Below are 25,833 nucleotides of genomic sequence, written 5' to 3'. Positions count from 1 at the left end.
CGGGCCGCGCGCGCGGGGCCTCGGAGCGGGGCGCGGGCCGGGCGCCCTCCGCGCATCGCCGCCGCAGCCCCTCGGTGCTGCGCTCCCTCCGGGTGGCCGGCCTGGAGCCTCGTGCCGCCCCGGGGCCCCGGGACTTCGCGCGGGGGAAAGTGCAGCGGGGACCAGAGTTGCAGGCAGGACCCCGGGGCTGGAGGGCTGGCGGTGGCGCCGCCGCGGGCCAGGTAGGGCGGGGGCCGCTGGCCGGCGGGGACTGAGATGGGCCCGGGGTGCCCGGGAAGCGAGCCCCCGCCTCCTTCCAGGCCTGGGTTTCCTCCCGCGCAGGGAAGCGACGGGCGGGACCCCCCGACCCCAGGGGTCTCGGACCCCTCCAGGTGTGCCAGGTGGGGCGTTGAGAGGTGGCAGCGGCGCGCTTCCCTTTCTCCGAGCGCTGTCACCTCCGGGAGCGTATTCATGGCTTACATCCTGAATTCAGGGAAGCAGCAGTAGATACTGTGTTATCTTCTTGGAGCCTGCCATCTCTTTCGCTGTTGTGCTTTTGCTGCCTGACGAATCATTTGATAAGAGATACAGAACGATACAGTTGTTCACTTGAATGTAAAAAAAAAAAAAAAAAAAAAAAATCTAAATTTAGAACTCAGTAACACGCGCTTTGAGGATCAGGCTCCTTTCGGTTCCGAACGCCCAAAGAATAGTTTTACTAACAGGTTATGGTGACATAGCTTCCTCTAACCCCTAAGTGTAAATCGTAAAGACAGTGAAATTATGTAAGCGGTATAAAAGGAGTATTTGTGCTCTGCGAGTGGGAAAGGCAGGGGTTTTTCAGAATCGTGGTTTATAAAGTTGTGCAGGCTTACGTCATGGCGTTCATTGATCGGTTCATGAATCGTGCCTCTAACTCTTTCGGGCACCTCTGTTTTGTCTGTGGGATGCTGATTGGAGAATATGCCAAATGTTAAGCAAAGTGTTCTCAGCCGTGGAACATATGGAATATTCCAGAGAACACTTTAAAAACTTAAAAAAACAAAAACAAAACACCCCAGTGATTTAAGAAGATGCAAGATCCTTAAATCTGTTAACCAAACAGATTTCTCATTCCGAGGTCTGGAGTTGAAGGAGTTGAAAGTTCCATTCATCTTTGGGAGGATGGAGGAATGGCTAGTAGTAACAGTAGCTGCTACCTTTTTGTTTAAAAATTCAGTTGTGATACGTGATAGCCTGGGACAGCCTTAAGGTGAGGGATGATATTTAAGTGTTCACATATGTGCTGCTGGCCACCTGTGTCTAACCAGCCAGCCCCGCAGGTGCCTCGGTGGCTTGTTCTGTTTGCTCCCCTCTGGAGATACCATTCACTCGTGCTTCAGGATGGTGCTTGGTTAGTTCGGAAACCCTGACTTAAAATGCATAGCAGCCTTCCTGTGTGTAGAGCGCTTGTTTTTCTTCTGAGATGTCAGAACTTAAGTAGGATTCATGCTAAGTATCTTCTCCAACCCAGAGTTTACTAACTTCTTAGATCCAATATTTAATTTTCCATATGCTTTTAGGTATAATGGATGGTTAATCTATAGTATTCATATACTTATATTTTTTTAACAGAAACTTTTTTTTTCGAGACAGTGTTTCTCTGTGTAGCCCTGGCTGTACTGGAACTCACTTTGTAGACCAGGCTGGCCTTGAACTCAAAAAGATCCACCTGCCTCTGCCTCCCAAGTGCTGGGATTAAAGGCATTTGGCTATCACTGCCTGGTTTAATGATCATTTTTTAAATGATTCTGCATGTCTCTGCTTCCTGATTTATGTCAGCTGGATCTTTATTCTAATAGCCAGCTTCCCCTTCTCCTTTTCAGAATGAAATCCTCCCTGAAGCAAAATGTGGCTACATTATATATGGACAGAAAGTAAAAAGCATGTTTGTATAACGTCAAGCCAAGCTTAAAATTCCAAGTTACAGTTACTGAGACAGTGCCCCTGTTTTTATAATCAGCAGTCATTTTTATTTAGTTTTATTTAGTTAATAGAGTAGGTGCTTTGTGGATTTTTAAATTATTGGATTTTTATTTTAAGTGAGGCTTTCGTTGCAAGCAGTCAACATGGGCCTGGTTGTGATAGTTATGTTCACCACGTGAGGTGAATAAATTTGGTCTCAGCAAGTTGGAGACCCTCTTTGGAACACCCTGTGCTCAGGTGGACACAGGAGGCCGTGCGGTGGAATGCAGCACTTGAAGACTGTTATGTGGAGATTAGAGCTCCCGGCAGGGAAGCTGACAGGCTTGCTTTGTTTGGGTGCTCAGGAGAGAGGGATTAGCCGAAGGCTACAGGAAGTGGGGAATTTGTTTAGAGTTGCACGTTTGGACTGTGAGATTTTCTGTTCACTTTGCAGTTCACACCCTAACAGGCTTGTGCTTACTGTAGAAGAGAGAACATTCTTAAGAATTTACATTTTCTGTTGAGCCAAGTGAACACTCAGAAAGGCTCTGTGGTCTCCTGGGGGCTGGAGAGCATCTGCTGCAGCTTCTCCATCCTGCTGCGGTGCAATTGTTCACTCTGTGGGACAGAAAGTAACAGATAAGGACTCGAACTTAGGCCGGGCGGGATGGGAGGCAGAGGCAGGCTGATGGCTGGGAGTTCCAGGCCAGCCTGGTCTACAGAATGAGTTCCAGGACAGCCAGAGCTACACAGAGAAGCCCTGTCTCAAAAAACAAAAACAAAAGCGTCAACGTAGACGTTATTAAGAATGGGGCTTCTCATCAGCTTTACCTCCCTTGTGTGTATGGTAGGGTTTGCAGCGCTTGCCCTGTAAGGATTTAGTGACGGTTTAAGTCAGCTAATGGGCCCGGAATGAAGGAAAAGAAAAAAGCCAGTAAATTATGGTGCCTATCATCACCACCCTCTTTGTCATTTGTCCCTGCGTGGTGGTCCTTGTCTCGTGGGGGTTTCCAGTGGTCGACAGTGCTGAGACACAGCTGGGGTTGTAGTTTGTGAGTTGCCCGCAAATGGCGGCCTTCCTCAGGCAAGCGCCTCCACTGGGAGCCTTGTCTCTGCGCTTGGCTGGTTGTTTTGGAGGTGCATTTACTCGCCACACAAGAGGGTCGCGTAGTGTATCACCACAAGACGGGGTGCCACCCCTGGATGCCACCAGAAATGAGTGCACACCTCAGGTGGCCTGACACACCCCGAGGGGAGCGGACCAGCTTTGTATGGCATAGACTGTGCCATGTCAGGCCGAGTTTGTTGCTTCTGTTTCCTTTCGCTACAGTTGGCATTTACTGAAAACTCGTCTTGTGCTGGGCACCCTGCTTACGTCTGTTTATCAGCCTCGTTTCTTTTTAGTTCTTCAGGTTTTTAGTTAACATGAGTTGCGATCCTCCCGATTTCTTTCGTGCCAGCAGCAGCGTGTTGGGGATGGGCCGTTAGTGAGAGAGAGTGGGCGTGGTTGCCACCTCTCGTGAATGCATGGCTATTTCCAGCTTTCTCTCTAAAACTTAAGATGAGGATAAACAGTACTGATAACTGCAACCTTTTTTTTTTTGTGATTTGTGATAACGTGGGTGTCATAGATGAAACTTGGAGGTACAGGTAAAAAAGGGGTACTGGGGAGACGTATCAGTAATGTCAGCGCTGGCTCTTAGATCCAGGTCTTTTGACTTTTCAAACTATTATAGTCATACATTCTCTCATTTTTATTTATTTTTTAATCATTGCTTGTTATACAGCCAAATAATAACTTGGGGGGGGTGAAGTTCGGTTGTTAAAGATCCCTTTGGGAATATGTACCCCCAACTTCTCCCTTTAAATGTTTCCATAGACAGAAACAGCCAGGAAGGAAACCAGGTTGATGCTTTTTTCCCTTGGAGGGAAAAGACCCTTACACGTCTTCTGTAAGAAATGAATAGTTTTGATAGGGAGACCGTCTTCATAGATACAGTTTAGCCTTGACAAAAAAAAAATCTGCCTCTAAGGCTGAGTAATAAGTGAAGAGACCTCTGCTTTGCATTATTTAGCAAGTTTTTCTTTCCCTTCTCTCCCTGACAGGAAGAAGAAAAGAAAAAGAAGAGGCCTTTAGCCCACGAAAACTGCGAAGACAATCTGGAATAGCAGTACCCTCTGTGTTGCTTGCTGCCTGACACCTTCTGCCCAGCATCTGAAATGAACCTCGCTCATCCACTGCTCCTTCTGGTCTAGAGCTGGGCGTTCTGGATTCCGTCGACTCGCGGCTGAGAAGAGAGACTGGTCTTGCTTGTCATCACCAGCGCATGCACCAGTGTGATGGTGAAATGCGATGAGGCTCCGAAATGGAACTGTGGCCACTGCGTTAGTGTTTGTCACCTCTTTCCTCACTCTGTCCTGGTACACGACATGGCAAAACGGGAAAGGTAAGGAGGGGCCCCTGCCCCCGTCCGTGGTGGGGGACAGGGTGGCCCATGCCCCAATGATGAGCCCAGTGGAAACAGCCTCAGCCTGCATGCTGCCTTCTTTCTTCTGGTGGCTTCTTTTGACGCAAAAATGAAACAGTTTTCTTGGACAGAGGGTTCAGACTTCCAGTTCCAGCTGGTGCGTTTCCAGCATCTTATAATCACGCTTTAGAAAGCCACGCTGAGTAAAAAAGACTTCTTTTCCTTTTTAAAAAGGAGTCATCACAAATGTTTAATATGCTTTGGTGTACTGTATAAAACACTTAAAAAGGCATGATCAGGGTCTTGAAACATATTCAGCAGTTAAGATCCTGACTTGGTGCTATGTAGCCAGTGATTTAAATGCCTGTCTTATGGCTCCTTTGGCAAAAGTATTTAAGAAGGCAATGAGGAGAATTTCTGATTGGAATAGTAAAAGTTTCATAAATTATAATTGTATTTAGACTCTAGAACTTTTGTCTGTTGATTAGACTGTGTCAAGGGGTGGTGCCTTTTTGCTTTTTTTCCCCCTTTCCAGAGTTGATTCAAGCAATGCCGATGGTAGGAAGGCTGGGAGGGTCGTGACAGCTGTGTATTTGTTGTTCGTGCCGTCTTTATCATCTGGGATAGTTGAAGCTTCTCTTGTTGACATTGTCTTCCTGGGCCATGAAGACAATTGAAAAGATTATTTTCTAACTAATTATTTTTTTCTGCTATGCGTTTGTGTCTGTAGACCTGTGTTAGTGATTACATTTCTCTCTGGGCGTATCTGCTTTATATACATTTGGATTGTAGCTGTGTGCGTCACCGTGTACACAATAAATAGATGAACTTGAGAGGTATTCGCTTCATGCTGACGCTCTTTCCTAGCGCCTGTCTTCTGAGCTGGGTTCTGATTTAAGAGGCACTGGAGAAGTCCCCGTGAGAACTCAGCCAGAGGCGAGTACTTTGGGCATACTTTCCAGGCTTCAGCTTACCATTTTTTTTTTTTTTAGAAATACACTTTATTGTTTATTTAGTTCTTTTGTATAATGTGGATTGTCAAGAGGACAGTTTGCAGGAGTTGGCTGACTCCTCTGCCGTTTGGGTCCTGGGTATTGAACTCAGGTCATCGGGTTTGAGGGCAAGCGCCCTCACGCACTGAGCCATCTCTCTGGCGTGGTTTCAGACTTTGATTACACCTAATGAGAGGACTTCATTAGGAAGACTCTTGAGTCAAAGAGATGATTGTTCTTGACATAAATAAAACAAGTGAGTCACTGTTAAGAAAATTGAAACGCACTTGGGTTTTTTGTTATCGGGAACTTGCGGACTTGGAGTTCTAGTAACACAGAAACTCGGCTCCCCACTGTGTCTGGTTTGGAATGTCTCTGGTTTTAATCTTGTCTCTTGGATGAAGGCAGCAGCATGATTCACAGGGTTTTTCTTAAAAGCTCCACCCGGTTACGGCTGACCATTGTCTTTAGCATGGAGAGGCGCTGGGGAGGCAGAGGCGCCTTCAGCGCGGTACCGCGCACACAGTTGTGAGGAGCGCGGGCTCTCTGCAGGCTTCCCATGCTGTTTCTCCAGTCTGCTTCCTCTGGGCACAGAGGTCAGCCCGGGTCTTCTGTTTGCTTGTGTAAATCCCCTGTGTTGATTGCTGTCGTTTATGTAACTGTTCTAACTGTTGAGTATTTGGATTCTTTCTAGAGAGTTCAGGTACTGAGCCTGGGTTTTCCAGGGCAGACCTGATTGCACACATTCAATCTAGCATTTCCAGGGACCCTGTGCTCTGGTTTTTATTTTGAAAGATTTCTAAATCTGCAGGACTAATTGAAACATAATTTTTCCTTCATTCTCAGTGAAAGAAAGTATGGTCCCTCACATAAACCTGTATGTATGGTCCCTTACATGTGCCTTTGTATATGGTCTCTTACGTGTACCTGTCCTGTGCCTGGTGCAGTGTTAGAACCATGAAAACAAAGAGAGCGAAGAGTCTACATGCCTTTGAGCAGGGACTGGTGGGAAAGTTGAATGTCAAAGACGATATGGTCAGCTAGAGGAGAGAGAGGCGATAACCGTGCTTTTCCTGCTTCGTATGTGCCAGTCACTTAGTCCTCGCAGCCCTGAGGAGCGTTACTGCCTCCTCCTCTCTGTAGTTGGAGAAATCCCAGTGCTGGAGATGCTCGGCAAGGCCGGGCCTTCATTCTGTGGCAGAGTTGCAGTCGGAGCTGAGGCTTGTAGCTATAGGCTTGCTGCCCAGGACACTGGGGACAGGGCATGTGATTCTTCATGGTACTTTATAGAGTAAGCACAGTGTGAAAGCCAGCCCAGGAAGTGGGCACATCGGGTACAGCGCTGAATTCCGAATGGGAACGGAGTGTGCCTGCTCCGTGTTCTGATGGGCACACGGGGTTCTGAGGCTGGCTCACGCTGGAACTGGAAATACAGTCCATCCTTACAGGTGCTCCTTTGGAACAGCCCACCTTTGTGACCTGAGCTAGCGCATGAAGCTGGCATAGGCCGGGGGAGCTGGGGTTCGGGGCAGGGAGCCAGCCCAGCAGGGCATACTGGATTCCCACATGGAAATGAGGGAGGATGTCAGGTGCGTGCAGCAGGAAGGCTGGGAAAGCTGTGGGCGGGGACCAGGAGAATGGGGCCCGAACAATCGAGTGTGTTGTCATGTGCTGGCGTGAATCGGATACCACCCAGCTCTCTCCATGCCCAAACACAGTGCAGAAACAAGGAAACCAAGTAAGCATCATGGATCCCTGCGGGGTGAGCCGGTGTCCACGTGCCTGGCCTGGTCACCCTTCGGAGGTGGGGGCATGGCCCGGTGATGGACGATATCTGAACATGGATGAGGTCCTGGGTTTGGGTCCTGCACCGTTAGCTCTCGCCGCTCCTCTCTGGCCTGCCCCAGCTGTCACTGATGTGCTTCCCGTCTGCAGATTTCCCCCACTAGAACTTCTGCATGAGCGGAGTTGTGTAATGTGTGGTCTTTGGTGACTGTCTTCCTTCAGTTAGCGTGCTCCAAGGTCCGGCTGTGGCTTGGCGTAGATCAGCCCTTTGCTTCTTTTCTCAGATGACTGGTGTGTGTGCGCGAGCGCGCATGTGTGTGTGTGTGTGTGTGTGTGTGTGTGTGTGCGCGCGCGCGTGTGCGTGTGTGTGTGTGCGTGTGTGTGTGTTGTATGTACACTCATATGCAGGCATGTGTATAGTGCAGAGATTGATGTCTGTGTCTTCCGCTATGGATCTCCACCTTTTAAAAAACTATTTATTCTTGTTTATGTGTCCCTGTGTACGCACGTGCGCACTCCTGTAGAGGCCAGGAGAGGGCGTTGGCTTCTTGGAAGCTGGGATTACAGGTGAGCCATCCTGCCTGGCTCCCTCTCTGAAGTGCATGATGCTCTAAAGCTCAGCGACTGAGCCAGGCCTCTCCACGTGGCTTTTGCATCGGGGTCCCTCCCTGAACCTGGACTGGCGCAAGTCCCAGGCGTCCTCCTGTTCCCCTCCAGGGCTGGGCTTACAGGCCCTGGTGCAATGCCTGGCTTGTGTGTGGGTGCTGGGGACCCACACCTTGGTCCTCGGGCCTGCAGGGCAAGCTCTTTACCCACTGAGCCATCTTTCCGGTCCCCAGTGACCTTTCTTCGTATGAACGCACCAAATGTGTGTTCTTCCGCTGACGGACGTTTGGGCCATCCGCACCTTTGGCTCTTAGTGACGATGCTTGAAGCACGCACTAACATGAACTCATTTTGTGGTTTTGTTCTGGGGATCTGCTGAAAAGCAGACTTCCTGAGTGGTGCGGTACCTCCGTTTAGTCATTTGGGGAACATCAGACTGTCAAAGGGGCGGAACACTACACGTGTCCTTATCCATTGTCTTGTTCTTATCTGCATGTGTCTGAGCTGCAGTCTGTCCCTGGGCCGCACGTGGCGAGGTTTTTTCACTCAGTCCGACAGTCGCCTTTCAATTGCTTTGTGACTTCGTTCACATCTAATGTTATTTTTGATGTAGTCAGATTCATCCCGTTTTTTTTTTTTTCCTTCGGGTTTCATGTTCTCATGTCTTTTCCCTGTTTCTCATTGGTTTTTTCATTAATCAAAGTCTAATGGGGCATTTAAAATTTATGATTTTTAAAACTGTTTTGAGGTATTTTTAATGTTTTATTACATTTCAGCTTTAGGCTTAATTATCTTAATTCTAATCCAGTGTAGAAACATTGCTCCTTGGCTAATGGGATGGCTCAGAGAGCAAAGAGGCCTTGCCCCGAAAGCCTGGTGATCAGAGTTCAGTCCCTGGAGCCAGAATAGAGGTGGGAGGAGGGAACCAAGACCACAGAGTTGTCCTGTGACCTCCACACCCACACAATTAAGAAAAAGAATTGCCACTCCCGATACCTCTGCTTATATACATCTGTCTACCTTTGCTCTTTTTGCCTGGCATCTTTGTTACATTATTTACATCTATTAATTCTGCAAACCCAATGATGTGCTGTCATTACGATCTCACATCTGCCGTTAGGCATTGTTACAGTTATGTTTTTACCATCTGTCTTTACCTCCGTCGCCTCCTCTGCACTGTTGTTGGCAATTATTCATGTATTTCCCAGCGTTATTACAGACTCAGCAATACATTTAGTATATTACTTACATCTGTTATTTTTATATACTTTAACTTGGTTAATAAAAAAGAGAAAAAGCAGTTGCTTATGTGGGCTGTGTGAATTATCTTTGGAGGTCACTTTTGTCCGACTTGGGGATGCCTTTTGCAATTTCTTGTAAGGTGGATCGGCTAGTAATAGATTCTGTTTTTGTTTTTTAGCGTATTTTTATTTGACTTTTCATTTTTAAACAAGAATTTTAAAAAGGGTGTGTGCATGTCTGTGTGTGGGTGTCCTCAAGTGTGTGTGCGCACAGAGGCTAGCAGAGCCGTCAGATCCCTGGAACTGGAGTTATAGTTGGTTTTAAGTAGCCCGAGTGGGGGCTGGGAACTGAACTCGTCCTTTGCAGGGCAGTATTCACACTTTATTTATTTATTTATTTATCTATTTATTTATTTATTTATTTGTCATTTTTATTTTATGTATACGAGTGTTTGCTTGAATTTATGTTCGTGCATGCCTGGTGCCTTAGGCCGGAAGAGAGCAGCAGGGCCTCTGAGACTGGCCTACAGGCAGCTGTGAGTGTACCTGTGGCTGCTGGGAACCAGATGCCGGTCCTCAGCAAGAGCAGCAGATGTTCCAAGCCGTCTCTCCAGCTCCTGACTTTCATCTGGAAAGGCCTCTTTCCTGGACTTGGGCGGGCGTCTCGTCTGGCAGTGTTTTTGTTTTGTTTCTGAATGCCTTCTGACTTGTCTCATCCCTGCTGAGGAGGCTGGCTATGGCTCTTCTTGGTGAGCTCCCTGGTTACGTAGGTTGTTCTTCAATACATTTAGTGAGTATTCAGCCTTGATTTGCTTATTCTTCTTCCTTTTCTCCCCCTCCTCTCCTCCTCATGTTCCCATTGCGTGTTTCACCGTGTGACATTTGGGGTTCCCTTTTCTGAGGCGTTGTTGTTCAGCTTACATCACCTCTGTTGATCTAGCTGAAGTTTTGCTAATTCTTTATCTGCTAGCTCATGTGTACGGTTCTATTGGGCTTCTCCAGAGAAGCGGTATATGTTGTAAATGTGCAGATATGGGAATTTTTTCCCTTTTTATTTTACACATGAGATGTGCTAGCTTTCTGTTGCCATGTGAGAAAGTGAGAAATTATAATTCATGGTTTCCAGGGCTTAGGTTCATGAACCCCTTGTCCTGCTGCCTTTGGGCCTTTGATGGCAGAACTGTATGTCATCCTGGTGGCAGACGTAAGGGGAAGGTGGCCTGGTCATCTTATTGCAGGTAGAAAGCAAAGGCACACAGGAACTTGGTGTTCTGTGCCTCTAATCCCAGCTGTACAGAAGCTGAAACAGGAGGACCCCTGTGAGTTCAAGACCAGACTGGACTAAACAGCAAGACCCTGTCTCAAAAAAAAAAAAAAAAAAAAAAAAATCAAAACCAGCAAGCAAACAAAACCTCCCTCCAAATAAAGTGACAGGAAGGGCTGGGGTCCATTGTCTTGACAGTGGCTTGGCTTCTTCTCTCTGGACCCTACCTCCTAAAGAGTCTACTGTTTCCCAGTGGGGCCACAGGCTAGGGACAAGGGTTTACTGTGTAGACCTTTAGTGGACATTTAAAATCCATAATGTAGCCTTGGGAGACTATCATAGGGACTGGCTCCTGGGATATAGAGGACAGGAAGTCCCAGGAGGCGTCTGCGAGTTAGTGCATCAGGTAACTGGTAGTATGATTTAGCTGGGGTCCAGGTACCCAAGGATGAGTGAGCTGAAGGTATACGCCCCTATCCCTGGCCAGGTCCGAAGGCCCAAGAACCAGGATCAGAGGTCCAGAGGCAGACTGTTCTTGCTTAGGAGGCAACAGACTTGCCTTTTGTGCCCCCTTTTCATGTCTCCACCCGTCAGTATATTGCAGGATCTAGCCACGCTGGTCAGGGCTCTCCACTCAGTCCATCAGTTCACATGCTGACCGCTTCCAGAAACAGACAGATACACCTGCTTTCTTGGCTCTCTGGGCAGCTCTTAACCCAAGGAGATGGGTAAAATGGCCCAAGTGAGGCTCGCTAGTGACTTTTTTTTTTTTTAACTTCTCTCTTACTTTCAGCTCTAGTTTTGTTCTTAAATTTCGCTCTCTATTGAGAGTTGACATTTACCACAATGTTGTCGTGTTTCTTTGTTTTTGTTGTAGTTTTGAGGTAAGAACTCCCTGCGCAGACCACGCTCGCCTTGAGCTCCAGGTCTGGCTGCCTCTGCCTCCCGAGCGTTGGGATTAAAGGTGTGCAGTGTGGCCACACTCGGCCCTTCCCTCCTTTCTGTCATTTTATGTGTGTGGAGTTTTGGCTGCACGGTGAGTCTGGGCACCGTGTGCATACCTGAAGTCCTACAGGCCAGAAGAGGGCGCTAGATTTTCTGGAGCTGCAGTTACAGATAGTTGTGAGCCTCCTTGTGGGTGTTGGGAATCAACCCTAGGTCCTCTGGAGGAGCAGTCAGTGCCCTGACTGCTGAGCCGCCTCTCCCGTCCCCTTTTTTTCTTTAAGTTGGAGCAAACCCTGCAAACTTCCATCCGGTTACACCCACAGGCAGTTTCTCTTCCTTGTTTTTCTTTTTCTTTTTTTTTTCTTTCCAGATCCATGGGCCTTGCCTGTTTGTTTGCATGCTTCTATTTTTTTTTTCTTTTTGTTTATTTTTTTGGTGGCTGCTAGACATTTTAGATGACTGTCTCTCAGTATTCTGGGCGCTGGGTCTCCCCCCTTCAAGGAGCTGCTGATTTGATTGCTGGGCTCGGTGACTGGGGTCTTGCGGTTCCCTCGGGGACCCCCTCTGGTTTTGCTCTGCCCAGGGCACATGGTTACATAGTTGCTTCAGGGTAGCTTCCGTTCTGCTGGCTGATTGCTTTATTGTGCACAGCTCTGTCCTGGAGCATACATCCAGCTCCGACTAATCAAATTGTGGTTGCCCTGATAAAAGGAGTTTCTGAGGCCAGGGTTGGCTGTTTGACCTTGAGACGCCGTCCAGCTGCAGACGCCAAGTCCAGGCTGTGCCATCATCAGGCCCAGGAGAAAACCTGCAGCCTTGTAGAGACAGATGGTAGGGGGCACAGAGTGAACACCAGAGCAACTTATTGAAAGCTGTCTCTCTTACTTGTTAAAAAACAAAACAACAAACATGGTCAGTTAAAGTTTTTGCTTGTTTTGTTTTAAGATGTAATTTGTGTGTCTGTGTGTATGTGTCTGCCTGTGTGCACACGCCTATGTCTGCGTGCATGCATCTGTGCATATGTCTGTGTATGTGTGCGTGTGTATGTGTGTATGAGTCTATGTCTGTGCATGCATCTGTGTGTGCATGTGTCTGAATCTGTATGCATGCATCTGTGTATACATATATGCCGTGTGAGTACTGTGTCTGTGGAGGCCAGAAGAGAATGTCAGATCCCCAGAGCTGGAGTTACAGGGCCATGTGTGATCTCAGTATTGTTGCTGAGAACCAAGCTCCGACCCTCTTAAGGCGTGGCAAGTGTTCCTAACCTCAGCCATTTCTCCAGCCCCTCAATTAAAGTTTTCTCAGCGTGTCTGTCTGTGTGTGCATATTCATGTATGTGCAGTGTGTGTGTGCCGGTCTGGGGACAACCTCAGGTATCGCTTCTTGGAAATTAGTCACTTTTTTTTTCTTTTTAATGACACTCTTATTGGCCTGGAGCTTGCCCAGTAGGCTAGAGACCCCAGAGATTCCCCCATCTCTGCCTCCCCAGTGCAGTTTCTGAAGATTGAAATCCATCTTGTGTTCCCAAGACAAGAATGGCCCTGCCCCTAGATTCTCATTTTTCTCTGGGTTGAAAAGGAAGCTGAGCAGGGTTCAAGGGAAAACTAAAGGTGAGCTTGAGGTTCGAGCACACCACTGTCATGCTTGTGGCATGTCTTCCGGGAGCTGGGCACCCAGTCAGTGAGCATGTAGATGAAAGGCCCCACTCTGCCTACAGGAGTAGTGGGGAGTGGGGACCAAGTAGGAAGTCAAGTCAAGCAATGGCAGCATGCTCGCTGGCGGCTTTGGTGGTGCCAAATGCTTTGGTGCTTGCGATCAGTTTGTGCCGCAGAGTTCCTTTGTACTCTGGTCACCCGCCACCATCAGCCACTTACAGGGCGCATTTCTAGCACTTAGCTTATTAGTGTCTGTGTCCACCGCATGTGGAGGTCAGAGGACAAGTTGCTAGAGTCGGCTGTCTCCCCTGCAGCACGTGGGCTGTAGGACTTGAACTCAGGTCCATAGGCCCGCCAGCACATGACTTCACCATTAAGCCATCAGGTTGGTGCTAGAGCACAGTTTTCTAAACCAAGAAAATGAACTGTGCTACTCGGCACCTCGGCGTAGACTTGGCAGTTCTTTTGAAGACTGAGCCGTACTTTGCCCTTGTCCGAGGACCTTCCCTGGTCAGGCAGAGGAAATGGTCAGACACAAACATGGGTGGGCCCATTAGATCAGCACTAGGTGAGTGCAAGGCTAGCCCTGTCTCTGGTAACAAGCCAGAGTTTTCCCACGGCCCTTCTGAGAAGGAACCTCGCCTTGGGTTTCATCTCTGAACACACTTTGTGCTGAGTCTTCCCGCCTGCCCGTCCCACGTCTGCAGGATGCTGTCTGTCTGCTCTGACACTAGAGAAGGAGACCAGGAGGAAAACACAACCTGACCCCTGAAGGAAAGCCCAGAGGCAGGACTCAAGGGTGAGTGTTGGAAGGTGGCCACGGGCACAGGAATGCGTGGGGGTGTGGCTGGTGTCTGTGGGAGCTTCTGGGTGGAGACAGCTCTTTCCAGGGAGGAGTCTGGACAGGCTCTGAGGAGGTAGAAGTGAGGGGGAAGCTCTTCATCGCTGCACAGAGATGCTGGATTGGGCCAGTGTGTGTCCACGAGGCGGGAGGCTGGCAGTGCCCCAGAGGCCAGCTGCTCAAAGAAGAGACAAGAGCAGGAGGGACCTGGGGAGACAGAGGTCTCAGGGACTAGGACCTTCCTGAATCTGAGGGCAGGTGTGATGGCAGTGCAGCAGGAGGCCTGGTGACCGTTGGAGGACTTTGTGACCCAAAGTGCCATTATCTCGTCTGGCCTACATTTTACTTCCTGTAACATGTTCTGTCTCCTGACAGTAATGCAGTAGTGAATGCATGCATGCATGGTGCGTGCATACGTGTCTCTGTGTGTGTCTCTCTCTTTTTCTCACATACACACAGGGGACTGGTGCTAATGTGTACTCTTCCATGAGTATATGAGTTTTTTTTGTTATACGTAAAAGTACAGCTTATTGTTTTGAACTTAAAGCACTTCAGTCAGACAGAACAAGCACAAATTGGGCAAAACCTTATATTTACTTAAACTCACTCAAAGCTGTCAGACTGATCGGCCTCCTCCTCTTTCTTTTTTAACGTGTTTGTCTTTTAAAGTCTGTGTGTGCTTGCATATCTGTGGGCATGTGGGCATGAGCGCAGAAACCCTGAGGCCAGAACAGGGCGTGGCAGTAGACTTAGGGGTAATTGTGCATTGCATCTGAGCTTTTAACCACTGAGCCATCGCTCAGGCCCTCCTCAGCCTGTCCTGAACCTGCTCACTATGTAAGCCCACGCTGGCCTTGGATTTGTGTTGAATTAACAGCTTCAAGCCACCATGCACAGCATCCCCCCCCCCCTTTTTTTGTTTCTTAAGTCTCCTTAGGTTTGATTATGATGATTATTTTTATACATTTGGGGGCGGGAAACAGAAAGTGAATGTCTGTTGGAACGCCGTGCCCAGCAGGGTTGGGGGTCATTGAGGAAGGCTTTGGAGGCAGAGACAGTTCCTGCCCCTCTCAAGTCCCGTTCAGGTCATCAGGTGAGGTCATACTGTTGTTTGACTCTGAAACGTCCCTAAAGACCAGAGAGCTGAAGGCCAGTGGGCACTGTTGAGGGTACAGTGGACCCTTTAAGAGGTGGAGTCTAGTGAGAGTTAACTCCTTGAGGGCCTGTTTCTCACACCTCCAGCTGCTGCCCAAGAGGTGAGTGTGCCCAACATGCTGCTTTGTGCCTTAGGCCTAAAGGAACAGGCCAGCCAGTCCTGGGCTGAAACCTCGAAAACTGAGCCAAAACAAGCTTTTTCCTTTATGCATTAATTATCTCAGGTATTAACATAACGCTGACACCGATCTTCTTTTTTTCTCTCTTCTTTCCCTGTTAAACTTACTAGGTGTCTGAGTCCTTCGGCTCCCACCGAAGAGAGACGTTTCAGTTCTTCCCCGGGTTGGTTTTTATCCCTTTGGAAATTAGTTTCTTTTTCTCCTCTGGCTACTACCACCTAGACCTAATAGACCCTGCAAGCTTAACAGTTTTTTTTGGGGGGGTGGGGGGGAGGGGAGGGAGAAAGGGTGTGCTTCTCTTTAGAAAGCTTCCTAGAATTTTCTTGAGATGAGGTGATCTTCCTCATTGTAGGCTAGATATTGGTAGATTCTCTTTTTTCTTTTAAGAGGGAGTCTTGTGTAGCCCAGGCTAGCCCAAGCCATGTGCACTGAGGGATGACCTTTGAACTTTCGATCCCTCTGCTTCCGCAGCTTGAGGCTAGGATCACACCTGCTGTATGCGGTGCTGGGAGTCAGCTAGGCAGGCACTCCACCATCCGCAGCACCCAAGGCTGTCTTGTTCATACCCAGTTCTTTTGTGTGACCTCTGCCCCAGTCTTTGTTTCCTTGTTCTCCTCATACTTCTTCCTCCCAGAACCGAGGGCTTACACATCATTTCCTGTTCCTTCCCACTTTCTATAAGCACAGATAGATCCAGGCCCGCATCTGTATTTGCAAGCTTATTTTTTATATGCTCACTAGGGGAAAGGACACCCAGGTGTTTCCATAATCCTTTTGTTCAAGTTAACAAAGCAGCTTGGCCACCGAGGGTTCTCTCTGGCTGTTTCCTGTGTTTTTACTCAGCCTGCTCAGCCTGCTTCTGAGCCTCCAGACTGCCGCACTGCTCCTTCCCTTCTGGAAGGACTCCGGTGTACCTGAGTCCTGTCTCTTCTGTAGGAATTATCTCTCACAGATCAAAATTTGGGTGCCAGCGAGGGGGCGGCTTCTGTTTAGCCAGCCACCCGAAGGTTTGCTCTGCGTCAGTCACGGGCAGCCCTGAGGTTCTGCGGAATGTGTGGAGTTTCTGTTGCCTTCTTGGTTGCTATTTTCAAAGTAACCCTCCTCCCCCAGCCCCCACCCCTAAGAAAATTCGTGTCTACACGGAGGAGTGAATGTTTCAGGACTGTCCCAGTCCTCGGCTAGATCTCTAGGCTCCTCGTTCCCTTTGTCATGTTTTCAGCTGGAGGAAGTTGAGCTGGAGAACTTGGCCTTCAGCTTTATGGTATAAGACCTTATGTTTTGTGGCCTTTTCATAATTTGAATTTTATCTCGGAGTTTTCCTCTTTAACCCTAAAGCTATATCTAATCTGTTTTTCTCCTCTCTCTCTCTCTGTATGCATTTATTTGTTTGTATGCCTGCATGTGCTCCTGTGGGTAGATGCAAACACATAATTGCATCCTTGTTGCGGTAGCCTTCACTGTCCGTTATCTCCGGCCTCTGTTCTTCATCTTACCTCTTACTTACTTTAAATTGTGTGTGCACTTGTGTGCCTGTGTGGGGGTATGCTCACACGAGTGCGGTGCCCATAGAGGGCAGAGCAGGGCCTTGATCCCCGAGAGCTGGAGTCACAGGTAGTTGCGAACACCTGACATGGGTCCTCTGAAAGAGCACATTGCGAGTTTAGCTGCTGCGCCTCCTCGCTAGCCTTCCACCTTAGTATTTGAGACAGGGCCTTTCACGAGACCTCCGTCCTCTGGGCTAGACTGGCCCGAGAGCTCCAGGGATCAGTCTGTCAAATTTAGAAAACCTCCCTAACCTTGCAAGTTTCGTCTTGTCACAAGCTCGATAAAGAGGGGATGGTCAGCTGTGCATGCTGAGGTACCTTTGGTATGTAGTTCCCAGGCGAGAGGCCGTGGCTTGGCATGCAAGCAGGTCTGTGGCACAGTTGGTGAGGCAAGCCTCGGCAGTCATAGGCTGGTGCAGATGCGGCTGTGTGTGGGGAACTCCTGACTTTGACCAGTTTCTCAGAGGCTGACTCTGAGCTCTCCGACATGACAGGGCTCATGTCAGAATGTTGTGAAATGTGTGGCATCGTGAACCTGTCTCGGATGGTTGACTGTTCATACTAAGTCATAGAGAAAGTCAGAGAACAGACCTGGGCTGTTTGTGGTGATAACACGCAAGAACCAGTATCAGACCCAGTGTTTACCCTCTTCGCCTGTCTACTCTGATCGGTATTCTCTGCCAGTGAAATGAAATGAGCCAGTTCGAGCTGAACTAAAGTATAAAGGCAGGTTTATGAGGTCAGCTCTCAGGTGGGTTCACCAGTCCCAAGGAATGGGCCAGGACGTTGCCATGCAGGCAGTGAGACAGAGAGGGGGGAGGAAGAAAGAAAGAGTGTGCACGCAAGGGAGGAGAGAGAGGGAACCAAAATGTCTGGATTCTATAGTGAAGAGCCTCTGGGTGACAGGAAGCCCACCCCTGGGCTGGAAAGTTCAGGTAGGGACTGAGGGATGCTGGGAGAACCTGGAGACCAGGTCTGCTGTGGTATGTGAAACAGGCACCTTGGCTGCTTGAATCCCAACATACTCAACACCTGCATTGTATTTGGCATTTTCAAAGTGTAGACACTTAGCTGTACCTGGTATATAGCATGTAGCGTATGTAGCATACAGTACTGTTTGTGAGTGGCTTTTGTTAAGTTCATGTGGCCCGCATCATCATCTGGCCATAGATACCTTTTAGTGGCTGTCATTTCCTCTGTGATGAGTCATCATATGGTTTATTATCCGGGGTACTTGAAAGTAAAGGGAATGTCACTAACACCCTAACACCCCCTCCCCCATGTGTCAGTTGTGTTAACTGTCAGCCTGACAGACTCCACAATCCACATGATCCAGCTATAACCCCTGGGTCGCCTTGTGGGGGGTCATCTTGAAGTGTCAACTGAGGTAGGAGGAGCCGTCCAGGTGGGCAGCGCCGCCCTTGGCCAGGTGCCAGGTGTAGTGTATGGGGGGGAGGGGAGCAGGCAGCAGCATGTGTCCTTGTTCCCTGCTTCCTAACTCTGGGGGGGGTGTGATGGTCTGCTTCAAGCTCCCGCTGTTTTCACTTCCCCTTGAACTGTGAGCCAGGACAATCCACTTTCTCCCTTAAGTTGCTTTTGTTAGCATGGTTTTGTTTTGTTTTTATCACAGCCACAGGAAAAGAGTTAAGCTGAAACGGAAAATTGATCTGAGACACGGAGCCACTGCTGTGCTAAATCACTGCTGTGGTTCTCAGGCCTTTGGAAATAGTTTGGGGAAATAACGTGAAAGAGTTTAAAACTTGGGACCAGGAAGCCTTTGAGTGCTGTTGGGGAATTTACAGTGGGATTATGAGTCCATTATTGTGGAATCTTGGAAGACTAGAGTGCTGGGAGATATGACGACAGTTGAAGCTCACGAGGCTTCAGAGAACAAGGACTTTTAACAGGAAGTGGGGTGGGTCGGTTTGTGTGTTACTTTGATAGGGAATTCGCTTGCCTTTGCTCGTGTCCTGAGCGGTTGAGTTTGAAGATAGTGAATTAATTTGTTTGGATAAGGAAGTGCCAGGACAAGCTAGTGTTGAGGCTGGTTCTGAGAAAGAAGCTGTGATTGTTACAGAGATCAGCATCCCTGAAGAGAAACTCCTCCCTGTACTGGGTCAGTAAGGTTCTGAGTGCAAAAGGCCTGCCAGCCCTGGGCCCAGCTTGTGAAATGCGGACTTACTGAATGGAACACCTTAACTGAGAGGGAGGACTTCCCCGCTCCTCGAAAGCAACACCTGAGAGAGTCTTTCCCCTGCTCAGTGCACAGAAGAAGCTGGTACAACTGTGGTCAGCGAGGTCAGGCTCCGTCCTGAGCGTCAGTCTTCTCAAGGGAAATGAACTTTTCTCCTCCTTTCCTGATTTGACCTAGTGGTCAAAGAAGCCTGGGTTTCCTTATCTGAAAGTAGGATTAAAAGTCTAGTGTGGACAGATGTGGTGGTGCATGCCTATAGTTACAGCGCTCACTCACATCGATGTGAGTTCAAGGCCAGCCTGTTGCACAAATTGAGTCCAGGACAGCCAAGCCTACACAGAGAAACCCTGTCTGGGAAAAAACCTAAAAACCAAAACCCAACCCAACCAGCCAAATAATAACAAAGTCTGCTGTCAGCAGGACCACCCGAGTCCCTGTCACCTCCCTCAGGGGGAGTGTCTGTCTGTGTGAATGTCCCTTTGCTGCTCCCGCATCTCTGTTCTCTGGAGGTGTTCTCCCAAACTAGTGAAGTGATTGAACAGTGGCTGTAATTGGAACTGCCGTGATAAGTGCTCAGGTGGCAGGACATCTCGGGTTTATTGGCACGGAGCTCCGAGAAGTGTAACCCGCTCTTCTTGACGTTTCCTTTTTCCTGTCTGGTTAATTGACCCACTCTTCCAGCGTTTATGCAGCGTGTGCTGGGTGTTGGGATGCTAGGTCCTGGTGGTGGAGGGCCGAGCAAGATGGATGAGGACATGCTCACTGTCACGGAGCCTGCTGTGGACGCTGAGGGGCAGGGGCTTACGGTGACAGTCAAGCAGCTAAATGGACTGAGCTGTTCCTTCTGATAGAAGTGGGTACTGACAGTAAGGCAAGCTGATGCGGTGGCCAGTGAGCTGGGAGGGAGGACTGTTTGGAAGCGGGGGTAGTCAGAAGGCCTCTGAGAAGGCCCGTGAAGCAGGGTGAGGAGGAGGGCAGGGCTGAGCTCACTGCGGTGAGAGAGCAAGTGCCAGGGAGGGAGCCGGGGAACAGGAGGCAGAGAGGCATGTGCTCACAGAGAGGTGCTCTTGCCAGGGATTCCTGGAGGAGGCTGTGAGGTGAAGGCCCACAGCGGAGTCCCCCGACCTCAGCGCCCAGCTCATCCTCATTTTCCGGGTTCTCAGGATCCACGGCTGTCTAATACCAACCCCATATGGACGGCCGCCCTTGCTCTTGGTGTAGCCGTGTCTAGAACATTGTCCCCTGGCCCTGCCTGCCACAGCCGTACCTGCTTGCCTGGTTCTGCCTTAAAGGTCTCAGTGCTCCCAGGATGCCTAGCTGTGCTTGCTTGTGGGACACCTGAGGCAGCTCTGTGGACCCTGTGTCCCTGTCCCCTTTCATTGAGGTCCCCAGAGACGGCATACTGGTACCCCTCTTCTGTGCTCTCCTAGTGCCCTCAGTGGCCCTGACTTCCATGAGCATTACTAATTGGCTTTTTGGTTTCTCCTAGACAGGAACTCATTCAGTGAAAGCTCACTGTTGCTGGCTGTTTGTCCGTTGAATGCTTTTTAAAAAACAGCCCCCTCCCTGTGTGTGTGTGTGTGTGTGTGTGTGTGTGAGAGAGAGAGAGAGAGATCGAGATTCTTGGGGGGTTGCCTGTCTGAGCCCCACAGCTCACCACAGGTGTGCCGGCTTTGCTTTGACTGTGAGCTCACACCCTCATACTTGCTTTTATCCACCGAGCCACCTCCCTGGCCTCGGCCTTGTGCTGTACTTCTCTTAAATTAAGTTCTCTCTGTGTGCAGCAAGCACTCTTAATCTCAGAGAGCAGTGTCTTCAGGGTCACCCTGTCAATTTTGGGGGCATAGAATCCACTCTGTAGCCCAAACACTGTGAAAGCATGATCCTCGTGTACCAGTCTCCCACGGTACTGGGATTACAGGCGTGTGCCAGCGTGCGGAGATGTCCAGTGTCTCCAAGTGCTTACTGAGGCAAGTCCTATATCCATTGTGTGGGACCTATCTGTCCTCCCGGTGCCGAGGCTCACACCGAGAGCCCTGGTGAACACTTGTGCCCTGCCTCAGAGCCTCAGCCCCATAGCCTTTTCAAGCTTAGTTGTTATTTCTTATTTATGCTCTTTCTTCTTTGTCTTCATTGTGCTGGCTAGAAACTTAGTGTCAGGAGCAGAAGTGGCCAGCGTGGACATTCCTGCTCCGTTCCTGAGAGGTCTGCTGTGAATTAATTTCAGGCCTTTTAAAGGTTATTGGTGTCTTTTGTCATTGAGGAACTCACGCAGGCCTAGGAAGCTCCTAGGTCATTGGTAGTGTATTTTAAAAAAACAAAAAAGATCAATGAATGGTGGGTTCTGTCCTGTGGTTTAATTGACTTTTGACACCTTCACTGTTACCTGAAACTAGATTGCATGCCTGTGTGTGTGTGTGTGTGTGTGTGTGTGTGTGTGTTTCGAAACAAGGTTTCCTGTGTGTAGTCCTGGACTCATTCTTGTAGACTAGGCTGGCCTCAAACTCACAGAGATCCGCCTGCCTCTGCCTCCTGAGTGCTGGGATTACAGGCGTGCTCCACCACTCCCCTGCCTCAGTACCAGCTTTTTAAAAGTCTGGTTATTCACGGCTGTAATACAAGAGAGCAATCGCCCCAGTCGTAAGCACCCCCCCAGGTGTGTACACATCATGTATATATGTACCTATTCCTAGCAGCTTTGTGTATTAGTTCCAGGAGATGTTGTTGGTGTTTTATTCTTATTTTATTCTTCTTGGTATTTTATTTGAGATTTTCTACATAAACACAGTACTTGGAAAGATTTTTTTTTGTCTCCTTCACAGTGAGTGAAGCGTTCTTTTTGTTGTTTTCTTGCGTTAGCGAGGACCTCTAGTGCAGTGTTAAATGGTTCTGAATTTAGTGTGAGTGTAGGGTCAACTATAGGGCTTTTGCAGATGTGCTGTTTTACATGTTTATATATTTATTTATTTAGGAGATGGCCCTGTGTTGCTGGCTTGCAGAATTCTATTGCTTTTAAAAAACATATGTATTTATTCCTTTTTCCTCCGCCTCTTTTTTCTTCCCTCCCTTCTTTCCGTCATTTTTCTTCCGGGCACAGTTGGTGCTAGCTCGTATTGGGAAACCCTGTTCAGCGTCTTTGATCAGTTTGTTCCACTGGTTCTTTATGTTGGTTCATTTCTGTTCCCCGGTTCTCCTGCCCGCCTGCTGTCTGAATCTGCGGCTGAGGTTCATTTCTGTTCCCTGGCTCTCCTGCCCGGCTGCCATCTGAATCTGCGGCTGAGGTTCATTTCTGTTCCCCGGCTCTCCTGTCCGTCTGCTGTCTGAATCTTCGGCTGAGCCTCTGCAGTGAGTTTTCCACTCTAGTTCCTGCAACAACCCCAGTTTCCATTTTGTTCCATCTCTTCTCTCTCTTGATTTTTCCTTTTCTTTGCATCAGCCTCATTGCATTTACCTTTCTTTCTTGTTTTAAAATTTATTTTTAATTTATATATTCACTTTATATCCCAGTCGTAGCCCCTCCCTTCTCTCCTCCTGGTTTCTCCCTCCCACCCTCTTTCCCCATCTCTCCCTCCACTTGTCCTCAGAAAAAGGGAGGTCCCCCCTGCCCCAAACCCACCCCAGCACATCAAGTCCCACCAGCACTGAACCCCTCATCCACCGAGTCTGGTCAAGGCAGCCCTGTTAGGATGAAGTGATGGAAAGCAGGCAACAGAGACAGCACCCTCTCAACTTACTAGGGAACCCACATGAAGATCATGCTGCTCAGCGGTTACATATGTGTAGCCGTGCTCTTTGGTTGGTGCTTGCCTCTCTGTAAGCCTCCATGGATGTAGGTTAGTTGACTCTGCTGGTCTTCTTGCAGGCTCTTGTCCCCTCTGGGTCCTTCTGTCCTTCCCTCCCACTCTTCCACAGGACTCCCTAAGAGCTCTGCCTGTTGCTTGCCTGTGAGTCTCAGCATGTGATTTGATCAGCTGCTGGTGGGGGTTAGGGCTCTAGGGAACTTCCTTTCATTCTTTAAACATGGCTTTAATTTAGTTTTTTGATTTTTGTTTTCAAGACAGGGTTTCTCTGCCTCCCAAGTGCTGGGATTAAAAGCCTGCGGCAGTGCCACCCAGCTTGTTTTACTTAGTTTTTAAAGCATTTTTAGATTAGCTGTCTTGAAGTCTTTGTTAAACCCAAAAGCTTGTAGCCCTCCAAGACCATTTCTCCTGATTTCTTCTTATTCCTCCACCCCCAGTTTGGGTCACACCTATTTATTTATTTGTTTGTTTGTTTTCGTTTCTTCATTTGGGGTGTGTACACTTGCCATGGCATCCCAATGGAGGTCAGAGGACACCTTTCTTTGCACTGTGTGAGTCGAACTAGATACTCAGGCTTGGCAGCACATGCCTTACCAGCCGAGCTTTCGTACAGTCCAGCTCACACTCTTTTTTTCTCTCCTGTCTAATGAATGTTGTTGACTGCTCCATACATCGATGGAAGCCGGATTGTTACTGAATAGCCCTGAAGGTGCTGGCGTGCCTTGTTTTGTTCGCTCTGTGGTTTAGTACCCGGATTGGACTAACTCCCAAAGTCTGTCTTGCCCACTGTATGTGATGTCTTAGGAGCTGGGTTTTGGTGTGCCTTTCTTAAGCTTATGCCTTCCTGGAGGGGTTGTACCCACTCTGGTGCCCACATAGTGTGGGGTTCAGCTCGATACTGGGTGAAGGCGGTTGTCCAGTGCTGCGTGACATCCTCAGTTGTGGGGCCAAGTGGACAGCTGTGTTCTGGGCTGTTCTCCCGACTGTCCCAGCATGGGTTTCCTCTGGCTGCCGCTGTAATTCTTCTCTGGGTGTGCACAGGTTGTTTTGGCCGGGGCTGTGTGGGCTAGCTTGGCCTGGCTGTTGTCTCTGCCCTGCGTGCTCCTAGCCTCCCGTCCCGTCAACCCAGCATTTGTAAAGCGCATTTTGAGCCTTGCAGGGCTGTCTTCCTGGGACTCCTGGTGAGTGTTTGGCTGGTCTGCCAGCCCATGGCCTACTCCAAATGGAACAGTAGCCTAGTCTTTATTCTGCCTTGTAGATTACCCGGTGTACTGGCTACACCCAAGGTCAGACAAGCCCTTTGAGGGATCAGGGAAGTTGGTTTCCAAGGTCTGCCCCCACCCTTGCTGACCTTCTGACAGGACAGACTGGGTAGGGATGAGGGCAGCTAACTCCTGCAAGAAAGTGAGGCTTTGTGTTGTTCTTGAGAACCCAGATCCAGACTTTTTTTTTTTTATGAATAAACACAAGTCTGTTGACTGTCTTTGCTTTATTTCCAGAGTTACTGAAATGGCCGTTTTTGACTCTTAACCAGCTTCATAGTTGCTTTCTTGGGGAGAGGATTTGTGAACCTCCTCACGCCTTTATGCCAGAAGCCAGGCATACCGTGTCTTACCAGGTTCTGTGATGGCCAGCCTTCGTGGGGCCCCAGGACTGATCCCTCAGGCTCTGAGAAACCAGCCCATGAAATCATGGCTCGGCAGTGTTTTCACCAGACCGTCTCTCCAAGTGAAAGCGGTCGTTAGGCCTTAGAAAGAAGGACCTGATTTTTCCACAAGTCCTCAAGCGGGGCTGGAGTGTGGACGGCGCCTCTGCCAAGTTGGCCAGCAGCCTGTCGTGTTTGTGTACTAACGTTGACAGTCGGGCCGCTTGCACTGGGAGTGGTATCATTCTCTCTTCAGCTTAGTTGGCTGGCAGCTATTCCCTAAAACAGTCTCCTAATCGAATTTCTCCAGGTTGGAAAAGCTGTTTAGGCGTGCACCGTGCCCGAGGTTGTCTGGAGTCTATGTTGGATGTATTCTTAACTCTGAAAGGAAATTATTCATGGCTGACATATTAGAGGAGGCTAAATTGAGAACATTGGGTTATTACAGAACATTAGCTAACCGACTTTTCGATGCTACTTCCGAAGGACAGCCAAGCAGATCTTGGAGATGAGAGCAGTTGTCCAGCTGCAGACCCACAAATTGTCCAGCTGTAGACCCATGAATTGTCCAGCTGTAGACCCACTGGGTGATGAGTGTCTGGATAAATGCACTTTGTCCCCTGCGGCCTTAGTGGGGAAGCACACAGAAACACGGAAGGATGCAGACGCACAGGGATTTTACAGTTCCGTGAGAGTTAGCCACAGCAAGGTGGGCCTGTGGCTTTCAGCTCTCATTTTTCTGCTCTAGTAGTGGCTCTCACAGTGCAGTCTGGAAGGAACCAGGCCCTCCAGCCCTGCCCAGGAGGCTCACGGGTGTAAGATTATTTCATCACAGTAATTGAGAGGCGGTTTGCCTATTGCACTATTATAAAAGAGCAGAAGGAGCTATGAGGATTCAGCTGTTTTCTGTTAAGCCAGACATGAATAAGAGTTGATGAAACATATCACTCTTTTCACTGTTAGTTTTGTTTTGTGTTCCTGGGAAAGGGTAGCTCAGGCTACACACAAACCCCTAATCCTTCCAAGTCAGCCTCCCAGATATGGGAGTGCAGTGTGCCTCACCATGCCCAGCTTTGCTGGTTTTTTGAAAATGTCCTTACTTGTATAACATGTTATTTGTGATAGATCTAACATTAATTTTAAGTCCTAATATAAATATTGGTATAATTTACATAAAAGGTCTTTCGGGTCATTAATTATTTTGAGAACAAAACTCTGAGCACCTTAGGCTGGGGTGGTAGGGTAAAGTCTTTGCTGCATAACACGAGGACTTGAGTTCAGACTCCCCCCACTGCCTATGCAAAAAGCTGGGTTTTTTTATTTTTATTTTTATGTTAATCTTGGTGGTGGGGGAGTCAGGAGGCTCATGGGGGATTGAGACTAAGCAATCTAGCCACGGTGTTGAGCTCTGCATTCAGAGACCCTGTTTTTATAAGGTGAAGAGCAAGAGAGGAAGGCACCCAGCATTGACCTGTCTCTGTACAGAAATACACACCACACACCAAGTGTAAGAACTATACGCACATAGCCAGCCAGCCTGCCTTCCTCCTTCCTTCCTTCCTTCCTTCCTTCCTTCCTTCCTTCCTTCCTTCC

The 25,833-nt window shown here is 48.8% G+C and overlaps 2 protein-coding genes across 4 annotated transcripts in view; one reads left to right on the top strand and one right to left on the bottom strand.

Annotated features, from left to right (window-relative positions):
- The window catches only part of LOC129677364 (proline-rich proteoglycan 2-like), a 1,106-nt gene extending 654 nt beyond the window's left edge, over positions 1-452 (bottom strand). The window contains exon 1 of the mRNA XM_055608021.1: positions 39-452. Coding sequence (XP_055463996.1) covers positions 39-452 — 414 coding nt within the window. The remainder of the gene's footprint in view (positions 1-38) is intronic.
- The window catches only part of Mgat4a (alpha-1,3-mannosyl-glycoprotein 4-beta-N-acetylglucosaminyltransferase A), an 80,572-nt gene that overhangs the window by 503 nt on the left and 54,236 nt on the right, over positions 1-25,833 (top strand). For all 3 annotated transcript variants that reach the window (XR_008720097.1, XM_055607086.1, XM_055607072.1), the window contains exon 2: positions 4,030-4,370. Coding sequence is in view for 2 of the 3 variants with exons in the window: in XM_055607086.1 (XP_055463061.1) it covers positions 4,277-4,370 (94 nt within the window). In the remaining variant the exon portion in view is untranslated. The remainder of the gene's footprint in view (positions 1-4,029; positions 4,371-25,833) is intronic.

Source organism: Psammomys obesus, unplaced genomic scaffold (assembly GCF_907164565.1).
Source record: "Psammomys obesus unplaced genomic scaffold, mPsaObe1.curated_primary_1811, whole genome shotgun sequence".
In the NCBI taxonomy this organism is placed as follows: Eukaryota; Metazoa; Chordata; class Mammalia; order Rodentia; family Muridae; genus Psammomys; species Psammomys obesus.
This window is presented reverse-complemented; position numbering and strand designations above follow the sequence as displayed.